The sequence below is a fragment of the Centroberyx gerrardi genome, chromosome 20 (assembly GCF_048128805.1).
Source record: "Centroberyx gerrardi isolate f3 chromosome 20, fCenGer3.hap1.cur.20231027, whole genome shotgun sequence".
Lineage (NCBI taxonomy): Eukaryota > Metazoa > Chordata > Actinopteri > Beryciformes > Berycidae > Centroberyx > Centroberyx gerrardi.
The window spans coordinates 18167020-18181443 of record NC_136016.1 but is presented as its reverse complement, the minus strand read 5'-3'; the positions used below and the strand labels follow the sequence as shown (position 1 = coordinate 18181443).

At 41.2% G+C, this 14424-nt stretch overlaps 2 protein-coding genes across 4 annotated transcripts; one reads left to right on the top strand and one right to left on the bottom strand.

Moving 5' to 3' along the window:
- Positions 1-796: 796 nt before the first annotated feature.
- Positions 797-14243, top strand: LOC139932819 (circularly permutated Ras protein 1-like). Of its 3 annotated transcripts, none has more exons than XM_071926725.2 (21): positions 797-849; positions 1224-1330; positions 1762-2016; positions 2775-2993; positions 3500-3634; positions 3793-3873; positions 4039-4112; positions 5639-5824; positions 6183-6224; positions 6601-6690; positions 7145-7296; positions 7395-7476; positions 7617-7731; positions 7850-7908; positions 8007-8113; positions 8281-8393; positions 8878-8995; positions 10321-10461; positions 11217-11310; positions 11419-11445; positions 11780-14243. In XM_071926725.2, the coding sequence occupies exons 1-21, from the start codon at positions 806-808 to the stop codon at positions 11867-11869; spliced, it is 2331 nt and encodes a 776-aa protein (XP_071782826.2). In that variant the 5' UTR covers positions 797-805; the 3' UTR covers positions 11870-14243. The 3 variants fall into 3 exon arrangements, with proteins under 3 accessions (XP_071782826.2, XP_071782825.2, XP_078146942.1); XM_071926724.2 differs by having other exon boundaries at positions 7601-7731; positions 7824-7908; XM_078290816.1 differs by lacking the exon at positions 797-849 and having other exon boundaries at positions 1224-1332; positions 7601-7731; positions 7824-7908.
- gjz1 (gap junction protein zeta 1) lies at positions 12575-13456 on the bottom strand. The gene has a single exon (XM_071926723.2). It carries the CDS (start codon positions 13280-13282, stop codon positions 12575-12577), a length of 708 nt encoding a protein of 235 aa, XP_071782824.2. The 5' UTR covers positions 13283-13456.
- Positions 14244-14424: the final 181 nt, after the last annotated feature.

Genomic DNA, 14424 nt, shown 5'->3' with positions numbered 1-14424 from the left:
GTGTGTGTGTGTGTGTGTATTTTTTTTACCTATCAAAAGAAAAGCCATACTTTTCAAATACTGTATATTAAGCATGTGTACTGCTTTTTTGCTTTTTTGTAAACATCTTCCAGGTCATTTTTTATATCAATTTTAAACAAATTAAATAGACGCTTGCTTACTGTCCATTTCATTTTATGGATAAAATATCTTCCAAGTAAAATAAGTAATAAGTAAATTAACAACACACAAAGCATTATTGTCCTCATTGTTTGGTTTGAAATAATCTTCTTCTTTTTTTTTTTTTGCCCACTAAATGCCCAGATGCCCTTGGTTTCATTCTGTAAAAAGTCCTCTAATGCACACCAGAAGTCTTTTACTCATTAGCATTTCCAAAACAAATCAGTAATCTTCAGCCTCAGGGTAACATACACAAAAAGCACATTTATCTTCAGTGGCAGTTTTAAATCTGTGTTTTTACAGGATAGACTCTGAATGAATTGAAAGATACTTGTTTTTCTTTATCTGATTTAGGAGTTAAATTGACCTTTAACCTTTTACTGCATAGTTTGACAACAGGGTCTCTGAATTCTGTTTTTATTTCTACACCCGTTCTCTTAACATTTGTGAAATGTTTACCTAGAGTTAGGCAATGTGCAATTAAATCACTAAACCAACTGAACAGCTTTGTGTGCACACTATGCAGGCACCACAGAGGGCTCTTAAGTAAAAACCTGTTTGACAAGAGATAAGAGGCACAAATGATGAATGGCAAGACGTCACACATAGCTTGAAACATTTCTGGGACTGGGAGGGTTTCATTTTTATGGCTGTAGTGTACAGTCAGTGTTCAAAGGGCTCTACGTGTGTGTAAGTACGTCTCGCCTATACTATCATTTGTTTGATAAAGAATCTGTTCATTTAATAATATGGCCGATATAATTTGATGCATTTTTGAATCTCTACTATACTCCTTTAAGTGTCACTTGGAATGGTTATAGTGTCTGAATTACTATTACTTTTATAAGGCGACTTCTTCAAGACTTCTTATGAGTGTAAGATTACTTGTTACATAAGTCCGCATACTTGCCTGATGAAACTGTATCTGTAATCTGTTTGCTTCTGGATTGTTTTAAAACCGGTAAAACAAAAAACATAGGTTAGTTGTGTGTTAAAGAGGTAGATTTCCACTTTAATCTCTTGTTAGGTGCTTCAGTATATTCCTAATGTCCTTTCTCTCACAGGCAGGCAGAATCACCAATGGAATTTGCCTGTGGGTTTGTTTATGTCCCACCAGCAGCCAATCAGAAGGACGTCCAAAGATCAAATCCAAATGTCCTTAAACGCTCAGGTGTGAGTTCTTTTAAACATTCCCACACATGACATTAAAGGAAAAATCCATGCTAAAACACTAAATGCAAGTACATTACAACACTTCATCACAAAATAACTCGTTGAACATCACAGATCGATGATATATAACAGTGTTAGGGTATCTGAAGATGGATTTTTCCATTAATAAGACCTTTCTTGCTGATTCTGACTACTAAGATGCGTTGTGCATTCAGCAGTGTAAACAAAACATTGATGGAAGTCTATGTTAGAGGAGATATTTCTCTTAAATCCTCCTGACTATAAAAACTAAGCTCAGCACAAGCCATCTGCCACCTGAGTCACAGTTTCATCACAGCACACAGGTCATCACTGGACCAGTTGTTTGTCTACGCTTACATTTCCCTTGCTAGACAACTGTTCTCATTTATTTATTTCCGTGACTTTTAGCCCTCCTCCCTCCCATCAACCGGATGCGTCCTAGCAACCCTCCCCCTCCTCCTCCAACAAACTCTGCCGAAGCCAAAACAACAAAATCCGCCCCGACTGCTCAGAAGTTCATTGAACACTTGGAAAAGAAGGAGGAGGTGAAGAAAGACGTAAAGCCGTCTCCCTTCTACGAAAATGTTGAATTTCACCTGAAAGCAGGAGCGGCTTCCTCTGTCGACACACCGCCTCAACAGATAACACCACCTCGAAGGACAGGTAGTGTTGCTTAAGATGTGACTGGCAATATAAAATGCATGGTGGAACCAGTATAGCTTGCTGAGTCACTAACCCACAATTCTTTGTCAATGATTTTCAGAGAATAGTGGTGACAACTACAGGGATTGTCTTCAATAGATGCAATTGATGGTTTAAAGGACTAGTTCACCCCAAAATGAAAACTCAGTCATATCTACTCACCCCTATATCAGTCAAAACTCCACTGAAGTTTGTACAACCACCAAACACACAGCGAGCTAGCCCACATGGTTTCATCTCAACCTTTTCCCAAACTATTGAAGTGAATGGGGCCATCTTTTTACAGCTACAAAAAAAGCCTAACATGTCCATCAGATTTCTCCAAACAGCTCGTGCAGCACAATCCAAGTGTTTTGTAGCCATACGAGTACACTGTGGGTTCAAAAGTCCAATATTTACCTTATTATCTCCTATATTTTCCTCACTGACAATGCTTTGCTATAAAATACACCCTGTTTGTGAGGAAAGTATAGGAGATAATGAGGTAAATATTGAACTTTTGGACCCACAGTGCGATCGTTTGGCTACAAAACACTTGGATTATGCTGCACAAGCTGTATGGAGAAGTCTAATGGCCATTTTATGCTTTTTTGGAGCTGTAAAAAGATGGACCTGTTAACTCCAATAGCTTGGGAGATGGCTGAGATGTGAGTAGATAATGACTGCGTTTTTATTTTGGGGTGAACTACTCCTTTAACGCTCTGCTCCACTTTACCCAGCTCTTCTTCCACCACACATGAGACCCGCAGCAAAGTCGCCACCTTACAGCCAGCCGCTCCCTTCCTGCCAGACTTTCAACTATGACCTTCCCAAAGAGGAGCCTGACATGAACGCCGATCCCTGGGACCCAAACTACTCATACAATATCCCAGAAGGCAGTGGGGGCGAGGTGAAGCTGCCAGTTGATACTAGCGACAGTGTGTCAACACAGAAGGCAGGTGAATATGACGACATTGTTTTTTCCTCACTGCAGTCATTTTTAATTTCATTCAACACACATGCATGCCAGATTTTAAGCAGCCTTGTGCAGATTGCTCACGGCAGCAGACACATCATCCAGATCATTTATAAACAACAACTGAAAACATATATTTTTAATGGAGCTTATAACTAGTAGCAGTCTGTTTACCATTCTAAATTATTTTATTATTTTTATATTATTATTTTATTTGATATCTTTATTATTTTAACTTTATTATTTGTGCCGTCTTCCCTTCCTTCTTAATTAAATTGTTTTTTATTGCTCTTTTATCACTAGTTGCACCCCTTGTTTTGTTATTAAACTTTTTATCTTTTTATCTGTCTTTTTATTGGTTTTTGATTTATTGCTAAATTGTGATGCACTGCATTTTATGTATGAAAGGTTTATTATTATTATTATTATTATTATTATTATTATTATTATTATTATCCCAATTTCTTCTGCTCTCATCTCAACCTTCAGCTCCACCGCTCCCTCCGAGACCCTCGTTCATGACGTCAGTCCCAGAGTACCTGGTCTTGCTGCCTTCCACACGCAAATCTTCCTCATCCTCGCAGAAGTCGCCCTCAGCTTCGCCTCTTGACTCAGCACTTACTGGTAAAGATGTAGATTAATATGTGATCACACTCTGGGCCTCCAATAACAGCCCCTGTCCTGCTGTCAGAAGGATAAAAGGAAGAGCATTTCTTTACATCTAACACAAGAAGCCTATTTTGAATGGTGTTGTGGTTGATTTTTTTACATCTTCAACACAGGCTCAGCAGATAAAGGGCCGCTACCTGGGAATCCAAACGTGATCCTTGTCAGTTTGGGAAAACTGCTCTCAGAGGAAAGAGGTTAGTAGACATTTGCCATCATCACTTGAACCTCTATTACCTGTCCTGTGGGTTGACTGTCAGTGGGTATATATCCTAATCTACCATGTTAGCCTGTGTTAACCAGTGTGTGTGTGTGTGTGTGTGTGTGTGTGTGTGTGTGTGTGTGTGTGTGTGTGTTCCCAGCGCTCCCCATACATGGAGAACCCACCTCCTGCTCCCAGTGTGGCTCTGTGCTGGACTCCTGCTATGACAATGTGGTAATTAGAGCTTTCATGTGACCTTTATTCTGAAATAGAAATCCTATAAGTAGTAACATGATTAAGAGTCATTGATCTCAAATTCAAGTCAGTACTATAAATGGCAGTCAAGCATTATTGATCATAATGTAATGAAGCAATGGATGATCGGTATTGGCTGTAGGCTGCTTTGTATCTCACTTAATGTTGGTTTAATGTCTCGTTAAGCGACATGCCCCGGGATTCAGTCCTGGTCTATTTTTATACAGTATTTATGTCAATAGCCTGGGTCAAAATGCACCGAATGCCAGTCTTCATTTTCATGCAAATGATGCAGATGTTTACTGGTATGAATCAATACCCACAACACAATCTGCTTTTGACATTGTACAGTTTCAGTTATATCAAGTGTAGCTTGTCTTGAATGCAGACAAAATAAAGTTAATGACTTTTACTAATGTTAGAAAGAAACTGTCCAATTCTCCAAACGTTGTAACCACACATAGTAAGCAAACTGAGGTAGAATCTTCTCATAAATATTTGGTTATTTTAGTTGATAGCTGTCTTTCTTCTAAGCCACATATTGGAAGTCTTGCCTGAAAAAGAAACTTGAGCTTGAAGTAGTTGTTTTATTTAGAAATACATTTATTTTTCTAGAAGAAGACACTGCTGTGTTCTTAGCTGTAGTTGATTTTTGAGTGCTGTTGTATATGAATGCGTCGGCTCAGGGTCTGCACAGGTTGGATGCTGTTAACTGTAAGGCCTTCACTCATCAATGTGCAAAATATTCCAGGGCAAGTTGCCCATCTGTGTCACTGCGTAGGCTCAGTCACTGGTTATCTATGTATTTATATTGAGTACAAATGTGGTGGACAGTAAAGTCTGAGGTGCTGCTGTAAAAGCTACACTATAGGCAACAAATTTGAAAAATGTATACTTCAATACCCAGAAATCATGTTACATGATGTCAGTAAACTGCACACAGCACGCTCATGTTTACCAACCTGGACGGTCTGTGATCGCTTGACTAAAGGAAACCAAAGAGACGAGAGAGGAAAAAGATCTAACGTTGGTGAGTCCAGCTTCCTCTGGACGGAGTGCTGCTTACTGCTGTTTAGGAGACAATTTTATGTTTCACTTCCAGAGAAGTGACCACACCCAACACCAGAATTTAATCTGAGCAAATACAGGGTCTCAATTAAGGGGAGATGGGACGCTCTTCTCTATGCAGCCCCACTTTGTGAACTCAGCTGATAACACTTATCAGCTCGGACAGATATAAACTAGAAATCACTCCTCAAAGCAGTTGTTATGAACATGGAATATACAAGACTTTATGTTTTTATTAAGTTGATTATGTTTAGACTGTACCGCTGTTCTTCTTTCCCTCTGTCTCCCTCCTGCCTCGGTCTCTTTCCTTCTTCCTTTCCTCTCACTTTTTCAAGGTTCTTGATGGGGGGTGGGAGTAGGTTAACTTGGATAAATAAAGGTTAATAAAACAAATCCAATTAAAAAATAAAACGTTCCCTCCCTATGTTGAACTGCAGGTTAATGTGTGCAACTTCTGTGAGCCGTGTGAGGTGAGGAGTCCTCCCAGCAAACCCCGCTGTCCCCCAAACGGCTACCAGGACGGCCTGTTCCTGCTCCGCCCCGACGAGGAGCTCCTGTCTCCTGCTGACGCTCTGCTCCTCTTCTGTATCGACATCTCAGGCTCCATGAGTATCACCTCCCAGGTAAATAAAAGCCATATGACTGAGACTGCTGTGTTCAGGGCCACTGGAGACTGCTGGGATTTACAAATGACGAGTTTCACTCCAAAATTAGGTATCCACCATTTAAAGAAAAGACACCCACTCTGCCATATTGACTGCTGGCATGAAAGTTAAGCACATTAGGGGTTAGTATTGAAGTTACGAGTCACTGAAAGACATTTTGCATAGAAAATAGTTCATTTTGTGAGGACAGAGTCATTTAAATCATTTCAAATATTGCCTGATGACTTTCAGACAGCAAAATCTTTCCAAAATGTGAAAACTGAATCCCTTAAAATACAGCCTGTGTTGTTACTGTGTTTGCTGTCTGCTGCTGAAGGTGTCAGAGGGAGAGCAGGTTGTCTACAGATCCCGTCTGCAGGTGAGCTCATTTTCCTTTAAGTTTTAGAGTCTAAAGTTTCCAGGTGTACTGCACAGCAAAGTCGTCAGCGTTAATGTAACCCTGAGAGTGTGAAAGTCCACACTGTGCCAGTGTTTATGTAAGTCCACACCCATCAGCGCTGATTTAAATACTTTAGATAGTTTAGATCCATATCAGCTCCATGAGTGGACAAACAACTCTCCAATCAATTCTCACTCTCCATTAACTGTCACTGACTAATCAACACTTATTAACACTGGGAATTTGCTGTGTGTATACATGCACAATATACCACAACAATAAGAGTATTCCATAGATGCTATCGAGATGCTATTAAAGATTTTTTTAAAAATAAAAATCAATGTATTCAAACCAGTTTGTCCAGGACGCTGTGCTGCAGTGTGTTCAGAAACTCAGTCAGCAACATCCAGACAAACGAGTGGGTCTCATCACCTTCAACCATCAGGTACTTTAAACTGTTAGACACACATTTCCACTGGCTTGATCACTGTAGACAACAGACACGGACTTGAATTATATCCACCTTCAAAAAAAAGCTCTTAAAGCTCAACTGTTCACTATAGCCTTTAATATATAATTTTCTCCCTTTTATTTTCTTTAGTCATTTTGTTCTATCCTTTTTTAATTTTGTGTCTGTTTGCAATTTGAAATATTTTTTCAGTTGTTTTTTTGTCTCATGGTTCTTGTTGTTTCTAAATTGCTATGAGTCATTTTATCTTTCTGCTTTCAATTTAATGTTGTTAAATTGTAATTCTTTGTATTTTTTCTGCTGTGAAGTGTCTTTTGAGCACCTAAAAAAGCGCTATGCCCATAAATTTAAAAGTTAAAATGAGTTGAAGTTATTAAGTTATTATTTATTTAGTTATTTATTTTTCACCCACTGATATTTGTGTTGCCAGGTGACAATACATGGATATGAGGATTTCACGTCATGTTACCTGTCGGATGCTGAGTTGATTGACAGCGAGTACCTGAAGGCGGCCGCCTTCAGCTTGCCGAGTCCGCCTCCGCTCTCACGCACCAAGGACTGCTTACAGAGAGAGGTCCTGGGGTAAGAACAAAAAAATTGTAGGTCAATAATCAATCATTTTTGTACCATATAATAACAGTTTATAATATTTGTTTTCATGATTCTCCTCATGCTGAAAGATTGTCTGAAAGTGGGGCCACAGCTCTGGGTCCAGCTGCTCTCCTGGCCGTCGCGATGGCCTCCAGACAACCAGGTTCAAAGGTGAGCTTGGCTGTTCAGTCGTCTGATGAAATATCTTATTTGCTTTTCATATTATATTATCATATATCTGTGTTTCATTTGGCTACGTTCTAAGCAATGCAATCCATCCTTGTTGATCTCCAAGGTGATAATCTGTACAGATGGGAAGGCCAACACAGACTTGGGGAATCTGGAGGTGGAGGACAACGACGCTCGCTCCCTCCTCTCATCCACCATCTTCTACCAGGATCTGGGGGAATACGCTGCCAATCAGGGGTTGGTACAAAGCTGTACAAATGGCTCCACAATGGCTGCCGCTCTAGCTGTGCTGTAATGGAATTTACAGTGAAATACCCTTCTTCCACTAGTGTGACAGTGTCTGTGCTGTCCATAGAGGGAACAGACTGCAGACTGGACGAGCTGGGCAGACTGGCAGATCGCACCGGGGGGAAAGTAAGGGAGAAAGTGATGTAATGTGTTTCAGCGATTGTGCCAGCCTTTTTTATTATGTATCAAACTTGTCAAATCTTGTGTTATCTCTTGTCCCCTAGGTGGTGATAGCAAGCCCTCATCAGCTGCACCCAGAGTTTGAACAGATCATCGAGAACAGGACCATCGCCACACACTGTAGCGTCACTTTACTGCTGCCCAAAACACTGTAAGATCTGAAGCACATTTCTGCATGTGTGTTTAGAAATAATACTGTTTCTAAATCTTGGTTTAATGTTTCACGAGGCGGTGTAGCTTCTTGGCACATGAATGGGCATGAAGCACGTTAAGTCACATTACTAACAACGCCCACATTGTCGTTCTCCCTTGCCGCAGGCGTGTGAGAGGCGAGAGGGAGGCGGGGCACCGGGCGACCAGAGAGGTGGGGAACGTGGCTCCGGACACAGAGATCACCTTCCAGTTTGGAGCCAATGAACAGGATTCAGAAGGTGAGATGGTGGGATGTGGGAATACGATAAGATAAGAGAAGAAACCTCAGACTCAGTGCCGCTGCTGTTGAAAGAAACACCAAAACAGGCTTTAGCAGACATAGATGGGTTACAGTACAAGACAACAAACAGACAACATTAATGTAAAACATACAGACAGTCCAGTATGCAGACATGAATTTTTGTTGTGGTTTTCTGAGCCAGTCTGACCTCTGACTCGTCATAGATGGCCTGAAGGAGCGGTTTCTGTCTGACTCCAACCTTCATTGCTTGGATTTCTTGGATTTTAGTCATACAGACAGATTTCCAAATCTAACCAAGCTGTGATACCATATCTAATAATGCGTTTTAGTACAGCATGATAAAAAAAAGCAGCATGTGCTTTCTCTCTCCTCCAAAATTCCTCAGAAAATGATTGCTAAATAACTATCTGCAACTATCTCGCTCCGTATTTCTCAGTGTTTGTCTCTCTGTGTGTTTTTAGTGTCAGCGCCGGCCTCTGGTAGCCGTGTGTGTGTCCAGCTGCAGATCAGGTACAGACAGAGGGACGGACAGACGCTGCTCAGAGTGTTGACTGCAGACCGAGAGGTGACTGATGACAGGTGAAGATGACGTTCCCAAAATCACAATACCTCACTTTTGTTAATAGAGTCGGGCCAAGAGGGAGGTTTCGCGTATTAAAAATGAATCAAACAACATGCTATTTCACCTGCTGCTATAACATACACTCAGTGGACAATTTAATTTACCAATTTACCAGGTAGAACCCCATTTTGCCTCCAGAACAGCCTGAATTTTTTGAGGCCCGGATTCAGTAAGGTGCTGGAAAGATCTTGGTCCATGTTGAGTCGATTTTTTTCAGCAGCACATTCATGCTTCCAACATCCCATTCACCTCATCCCAAAGGTCTCTATCGGATTGAGATCTGGGGACTGAACTAAAGTCACTGTCATGTTCCTAGAACCATCTTGAGATGCTGGTGGATTATCCTGCTGGAAGTTTCCATTTGGAAAGAGGTACAGTGGCTGGGATGGGATGCACCTGATCAGCAACATTTAGGTGCGCTGTGGCATTCAATTGATGCTCAGTTGCTACTAAGGGCCCGAATGTGTGCCAAGAAAACATTCCCACGAATACATCATCACCCGCAGCCTGTCCTTTTGACACCAGGCAGTATGGATCCGTCGATTTATGTTGTTTACGCCAATTTCTGACCCTGCCTTTAGCATGTTGCAACAGAAACTGAGATGTGTCAGACTAGGCAACGTTTTCCCTCTCTTCAGTCATTCAGTTTCATCACATGCCCACTGTAGCCTCATCTTGTTCTTAGCTGACAGGAGTGAAACCTGGCATAGCTTTTTTTCTGCTGCTGTAGCCTATTTGCTTCACGGTTCAATGAGTTGTGCGTTCTGAGATGCTTTTCTGCACATCACTGTTGTACCGGGCGGTTAATTGTGTGCTTGTGGCCTGTTTGTTAGCTTGAACAAGTCATTCTCCTCTGACTTCTCTCATCAACAAGGCGTTTTCACCCTCAGGACCGCCGCTGGCTGGACGTTTTTTCGTTTAGGATAACTCTCAGTAAAGTCTAGACAAAGCTGTGTTAAAAATCCCATGAGGTCATCTGTTTCTGAGATGCTGGAAGAGACACGTCAGGCACCGACGATCATACCACATTCAAAGTCCCTTAAATCACTCGTCTTGCCCGTTCTAATGTTTAGTCAAACAGTAACTGAACCACTCGACCCAGGCTGCATGCTTCACATACTGAGTCACAGTCACGTAAGTCACCGTCTGGAGGAGCGAGCTGTTTGAGCAAAACGGGGGAGAGTGCCTCATAAAGTGGCCGCCTGAGTGTATCTGTGCGGTGACATGATGAAAGGGATGAGGTTGTTGATGTTGATAAAAGTGTAACGCCGCTCCTTCTCAGCTCGGCGGCCCTCTCCTCTCTGTCTCTGGCCATCGTCCAGCTCAACTCGTCGCAGGCCAGCGCCGCTCTGGCTGTCAGAGGTCGCTTCCTGGACGCCAGGGGGGAAGGAGAGGCGCAGAGGAACCTGATCGAGAGAGCGATGTGAGTGACGGATGTAGAGACCTTTATCATTCTATCTCAGACTAGGTGAATATGTTTTTTTTCCAGCTCAGTTTCATCAGTCATGGCTGCAAGGTTCATGTCATCCTTGTTTTTTTTTCCTCAATGAAAATTATTAAGTTAGGTAGAAAACTGAGATACTACCTTTAAAATTGAAAACCTCCAGTGAGAAAAAAGTAAACTCTTGAGCTGTGTGCACAATGTCCAAGGAAATCTAAGTCCAAGAAGGAGGGAAGAGACTAAAAGCTTGAAATTGAAAAAGCCTCTATTGTCATGGCTTAGAGCCAACATGTTTCGACCATAAGGTTTTCATCAGGGCCCTGATGAGTCCCTGAGAAACTCGATTCCTGTTCCCAGTGAGTACCTATAAACCTAAGGACATTTTCCTAATCCACAAGAGCACCAAGTGTTACTTCTGTCTGCCTCTCTGATGTAGTTAGGTTTTTGACTTTCTGAAATGTTTTATTTACCTGGAAATATTTAGATTTGTTTTTCTAAACCAGCGTTTGTTTCAGCTGCATGAAGATATTTTTATTCTTTAAGATCAAGTTGATAATATCAGCAAAAAGAACAGGAAAGCACTGATGAGGAGCATCGTGTGTGTGTTGCACAAGACTAGATCATGATGTACTGACTGCTGAAAGCAGTGTCTATGAATACATATTGTTTATGAAATGTACCGTCTTATACTTAGGCTGGGCAGATACTGTAAGTGGTGTGTCTGTGTTTGGTTGCAGAGAGCATAATCGCAGTGCAGAGGACAAACAGACGTACCAAGAATGGGTTAAAACCATGGAGCCAATATACAACAACATACATAACTACACCAGGGTGAGCTTTTAATAGCATACTGTGCATTTAATATGGTCTATACCTCACAATGATCATAATCACCACACTGAAACTTAATCACTGCACTCTTTAATTTATTTTTTGCAGAGAAAATCAGTCATTTCAGACTCACAGGTAATGCACATCATGTCATAAAATCACTGTCAATTGTAGCTTGGTGGTAAAGCTTTGGGTGGCAGCTTGGTGGTGGCAGCTAACCTTTCATTTACTCTTGGAAATCTGCATTGGTTGAATACAATTAATTCATTATCCTTATAAAATGTTAGCAATTAGCATTTCATGAATAAACATTTCACTGTGTTCATTGTGTTGTACAATGTTCAATGTAAAATTGACTGTGTACTGGATGTTGCATTTTTGTGCTCTCAAGCATTTGTCCATCTATGTCCCTTATCTCTTTCCACTTACTCCCCTGATAATTCCTCCTTTCTTCTCCTCCTCCCTCCAGTCTCTAACAGACATGGGTGCAGCGCTGCTCTACAACATGAAGCACAGCAACAGGAAGTCCATCTCACTGAAGGATAAACATAAAGCCTAGCCAACTGTCACTCTTCACCTTTTACCTCTGTGGAAGCAACTGAAGTCATGTATAACAAATACAAATACGGGGGTGACTGCCGTTGGCTGGCAAAAACTAAATGATTAATGCTTCACAATGCAAATAATGTATTACAGCAGAATATATCAATTGTAGATATTGCCATCTGTATCGTAGAGAAATTCATTTCTGAGAGTAAGACTTGCTTAAGTTCTTCCTTTCAGTGTTGCAGGTCACACCTCTACCACCACCCATGTATACTGCAGTATACATGGGTGTGTATTTTACACCGTCCCTGTAGCTGACTCTGTGTTTTCACCCTGACCAAAGCACACAAGAAAAACCTGATTCAGAAACACCACCATACAGCTGAGACACACAGATCCTCCTGTCTCGGAAAAAACAAAAAACAAAAAAACAAATATACTTTCAAGCCAGTAGTTTATTTACTTCTGATTATGATTATTCGGTTGCAATTAGCTTTAACTAAACTTGACAGATGTGACATAATAGGAAAGAGTACAAGAACAACTTTGCATTACATACTTTACACACAGAAGTTATTTAGAAGATACATTAATAAAAAGATACACTGAAGCTTTGTTGAAATGCCATGCATAAAGTCTAAATCAGATATGCCTTCAGTGATTTAATATGGTAGAGACAGAAAATGCTTGAAGGACATTTATGTATAAGTGCCAGTATTTAATATTTGCAAAGATAGTGAGCAATGGCGTACATACAAAACAAGCTTGAACAAACAATAACCATGCTGGAGATGGAAGCCAAAGCGTAGATAGACATGCGTTTCTCTGGGGCGGCCCTCACAAGGCAAATGTGTAACTCTGAGCACATTTCCGTCCTGCATTTGAAGGGGCCCTTCAGCGTGGGCAGGTTCCAGGTCAGCAGAACAAACACAAACCAGACTTCAACCACAATACGCAGAATGATGCTGAGCAAGTAGAAGCCCACAGCGCTTCTGTCTCTGTGGAGATCGATGACCATCTCGGCCTTGGTGTCTGCGGATCCAGCCGGAGTCTCCCCCTTCCCCAGGGCCTCCAGCTCCACATCGACCCTCATCTGGGCGCTCTTCTTCTGGGCCAGGGAGCGCAGGTGGGAGGCGAACAGCTCCATGAGCAGGACAGACAGGATAAGCAGGACATAGAAGAAGTTCCAGGCCACCATCACCGGCTTGTGGAAGTGTTCGTTGAAGCAGGCTCGGGTGCAGATGTCGTCCTTGGTGGAGTTGCAGCTGAAGTCGGCGTCCAGCTTGAACCAGGGCAGCTCAGCCAGGAACAGGATGACCAGGCGGATGCACAGGAAGCCGAACCACAGGGAGCGGCACTTGTACGTGGTGGTGCTGTCCACCGCCGTGCGCAGGATGGGGATGAGGCCGGTTACTATGGCTGCCATCGTCTCTCCGGGCTTTTGGTGTGAATCTAACAGTGGGGAAGTTGGCAAAAAGTTAAAAAGTAAACTGTAAAATTGTGCTTATTTATCATGACAGATAATTGCACATTCAACATTAAAATAACAACTACCAATATACATCCATTTAAGGGCCTTCTACACAGAAGATTTTGCAGTGTCGCTATTTTGCAAATAATCTAAATCATAATAACTTTGCTAAGTACAATAAAGAAAATGTTCATTTTTAAATGTGTTGTGCCCAGGATGCAATGCAAACACACAGAGGAAAGCCCTCTGCTGAGCTTTACCACGCCACATATTTTCTCCTTTGTCAAACCAACAAAGCTCCCACCTGCTTCCACCTGAGGCCATCTGTTTCAAATTAATACCGGTCCTTGATTTTAAGGAAACACGCAATTTAATTGAAGTAAAAACTATTAATTGAAGCATTCATAGATGTCGCAGTAAACATATACAGCTCTATTTTGGTGTTTGGACTAAAGTGGTCCTTTATGTTCTTGAAGGCAAAATGTTGTTTATAGACATTAAGTGTAGCAGATAAGAGAGCTTACCTTGAACAGTTGCAGCCTATCCACTAATGGACTGTCTCACTGTCCTTTGCATTCAGCCTGTTATAGGTTCAAGAAATGTCGCCGTCATCAATGTTTGTGTTACAGTTTCTCACCATATAATGTGTTGACTTGACCTAAGACTACTTCTCCTTTCGTAAGCAACATTATGCATCTCTCTCTTCGGTGTTTAAGATGTTTATACATAGGAAATACTGCAAAGACACTGAAACAGAGGCTGTCTTTGAATTCTATATAGGAACACCAAAAAATGTCATTTCTTGACCTCTACTCTCCCGTTCACCATGACGCTGTGTAAAGACTGTATTGATATGTCTGGGAACGCAGGTTACTACTGATAACATTGTAATAAAAAATAATTATTAGTATGATAATGTGTTTTTATCCTTGACTCATTATTTTTCCACAATGATTCATTACACAAGAAAACAGTTACAAATTGTTTACTTGTTTCATCAAAATGTAAATTCAAAGACTGGAGAGCATTCAAGACAGGCTGTAATTAAAAATGTATTATAAAACATGTTTAACTGAAATCACAACATTTTAAGTGAG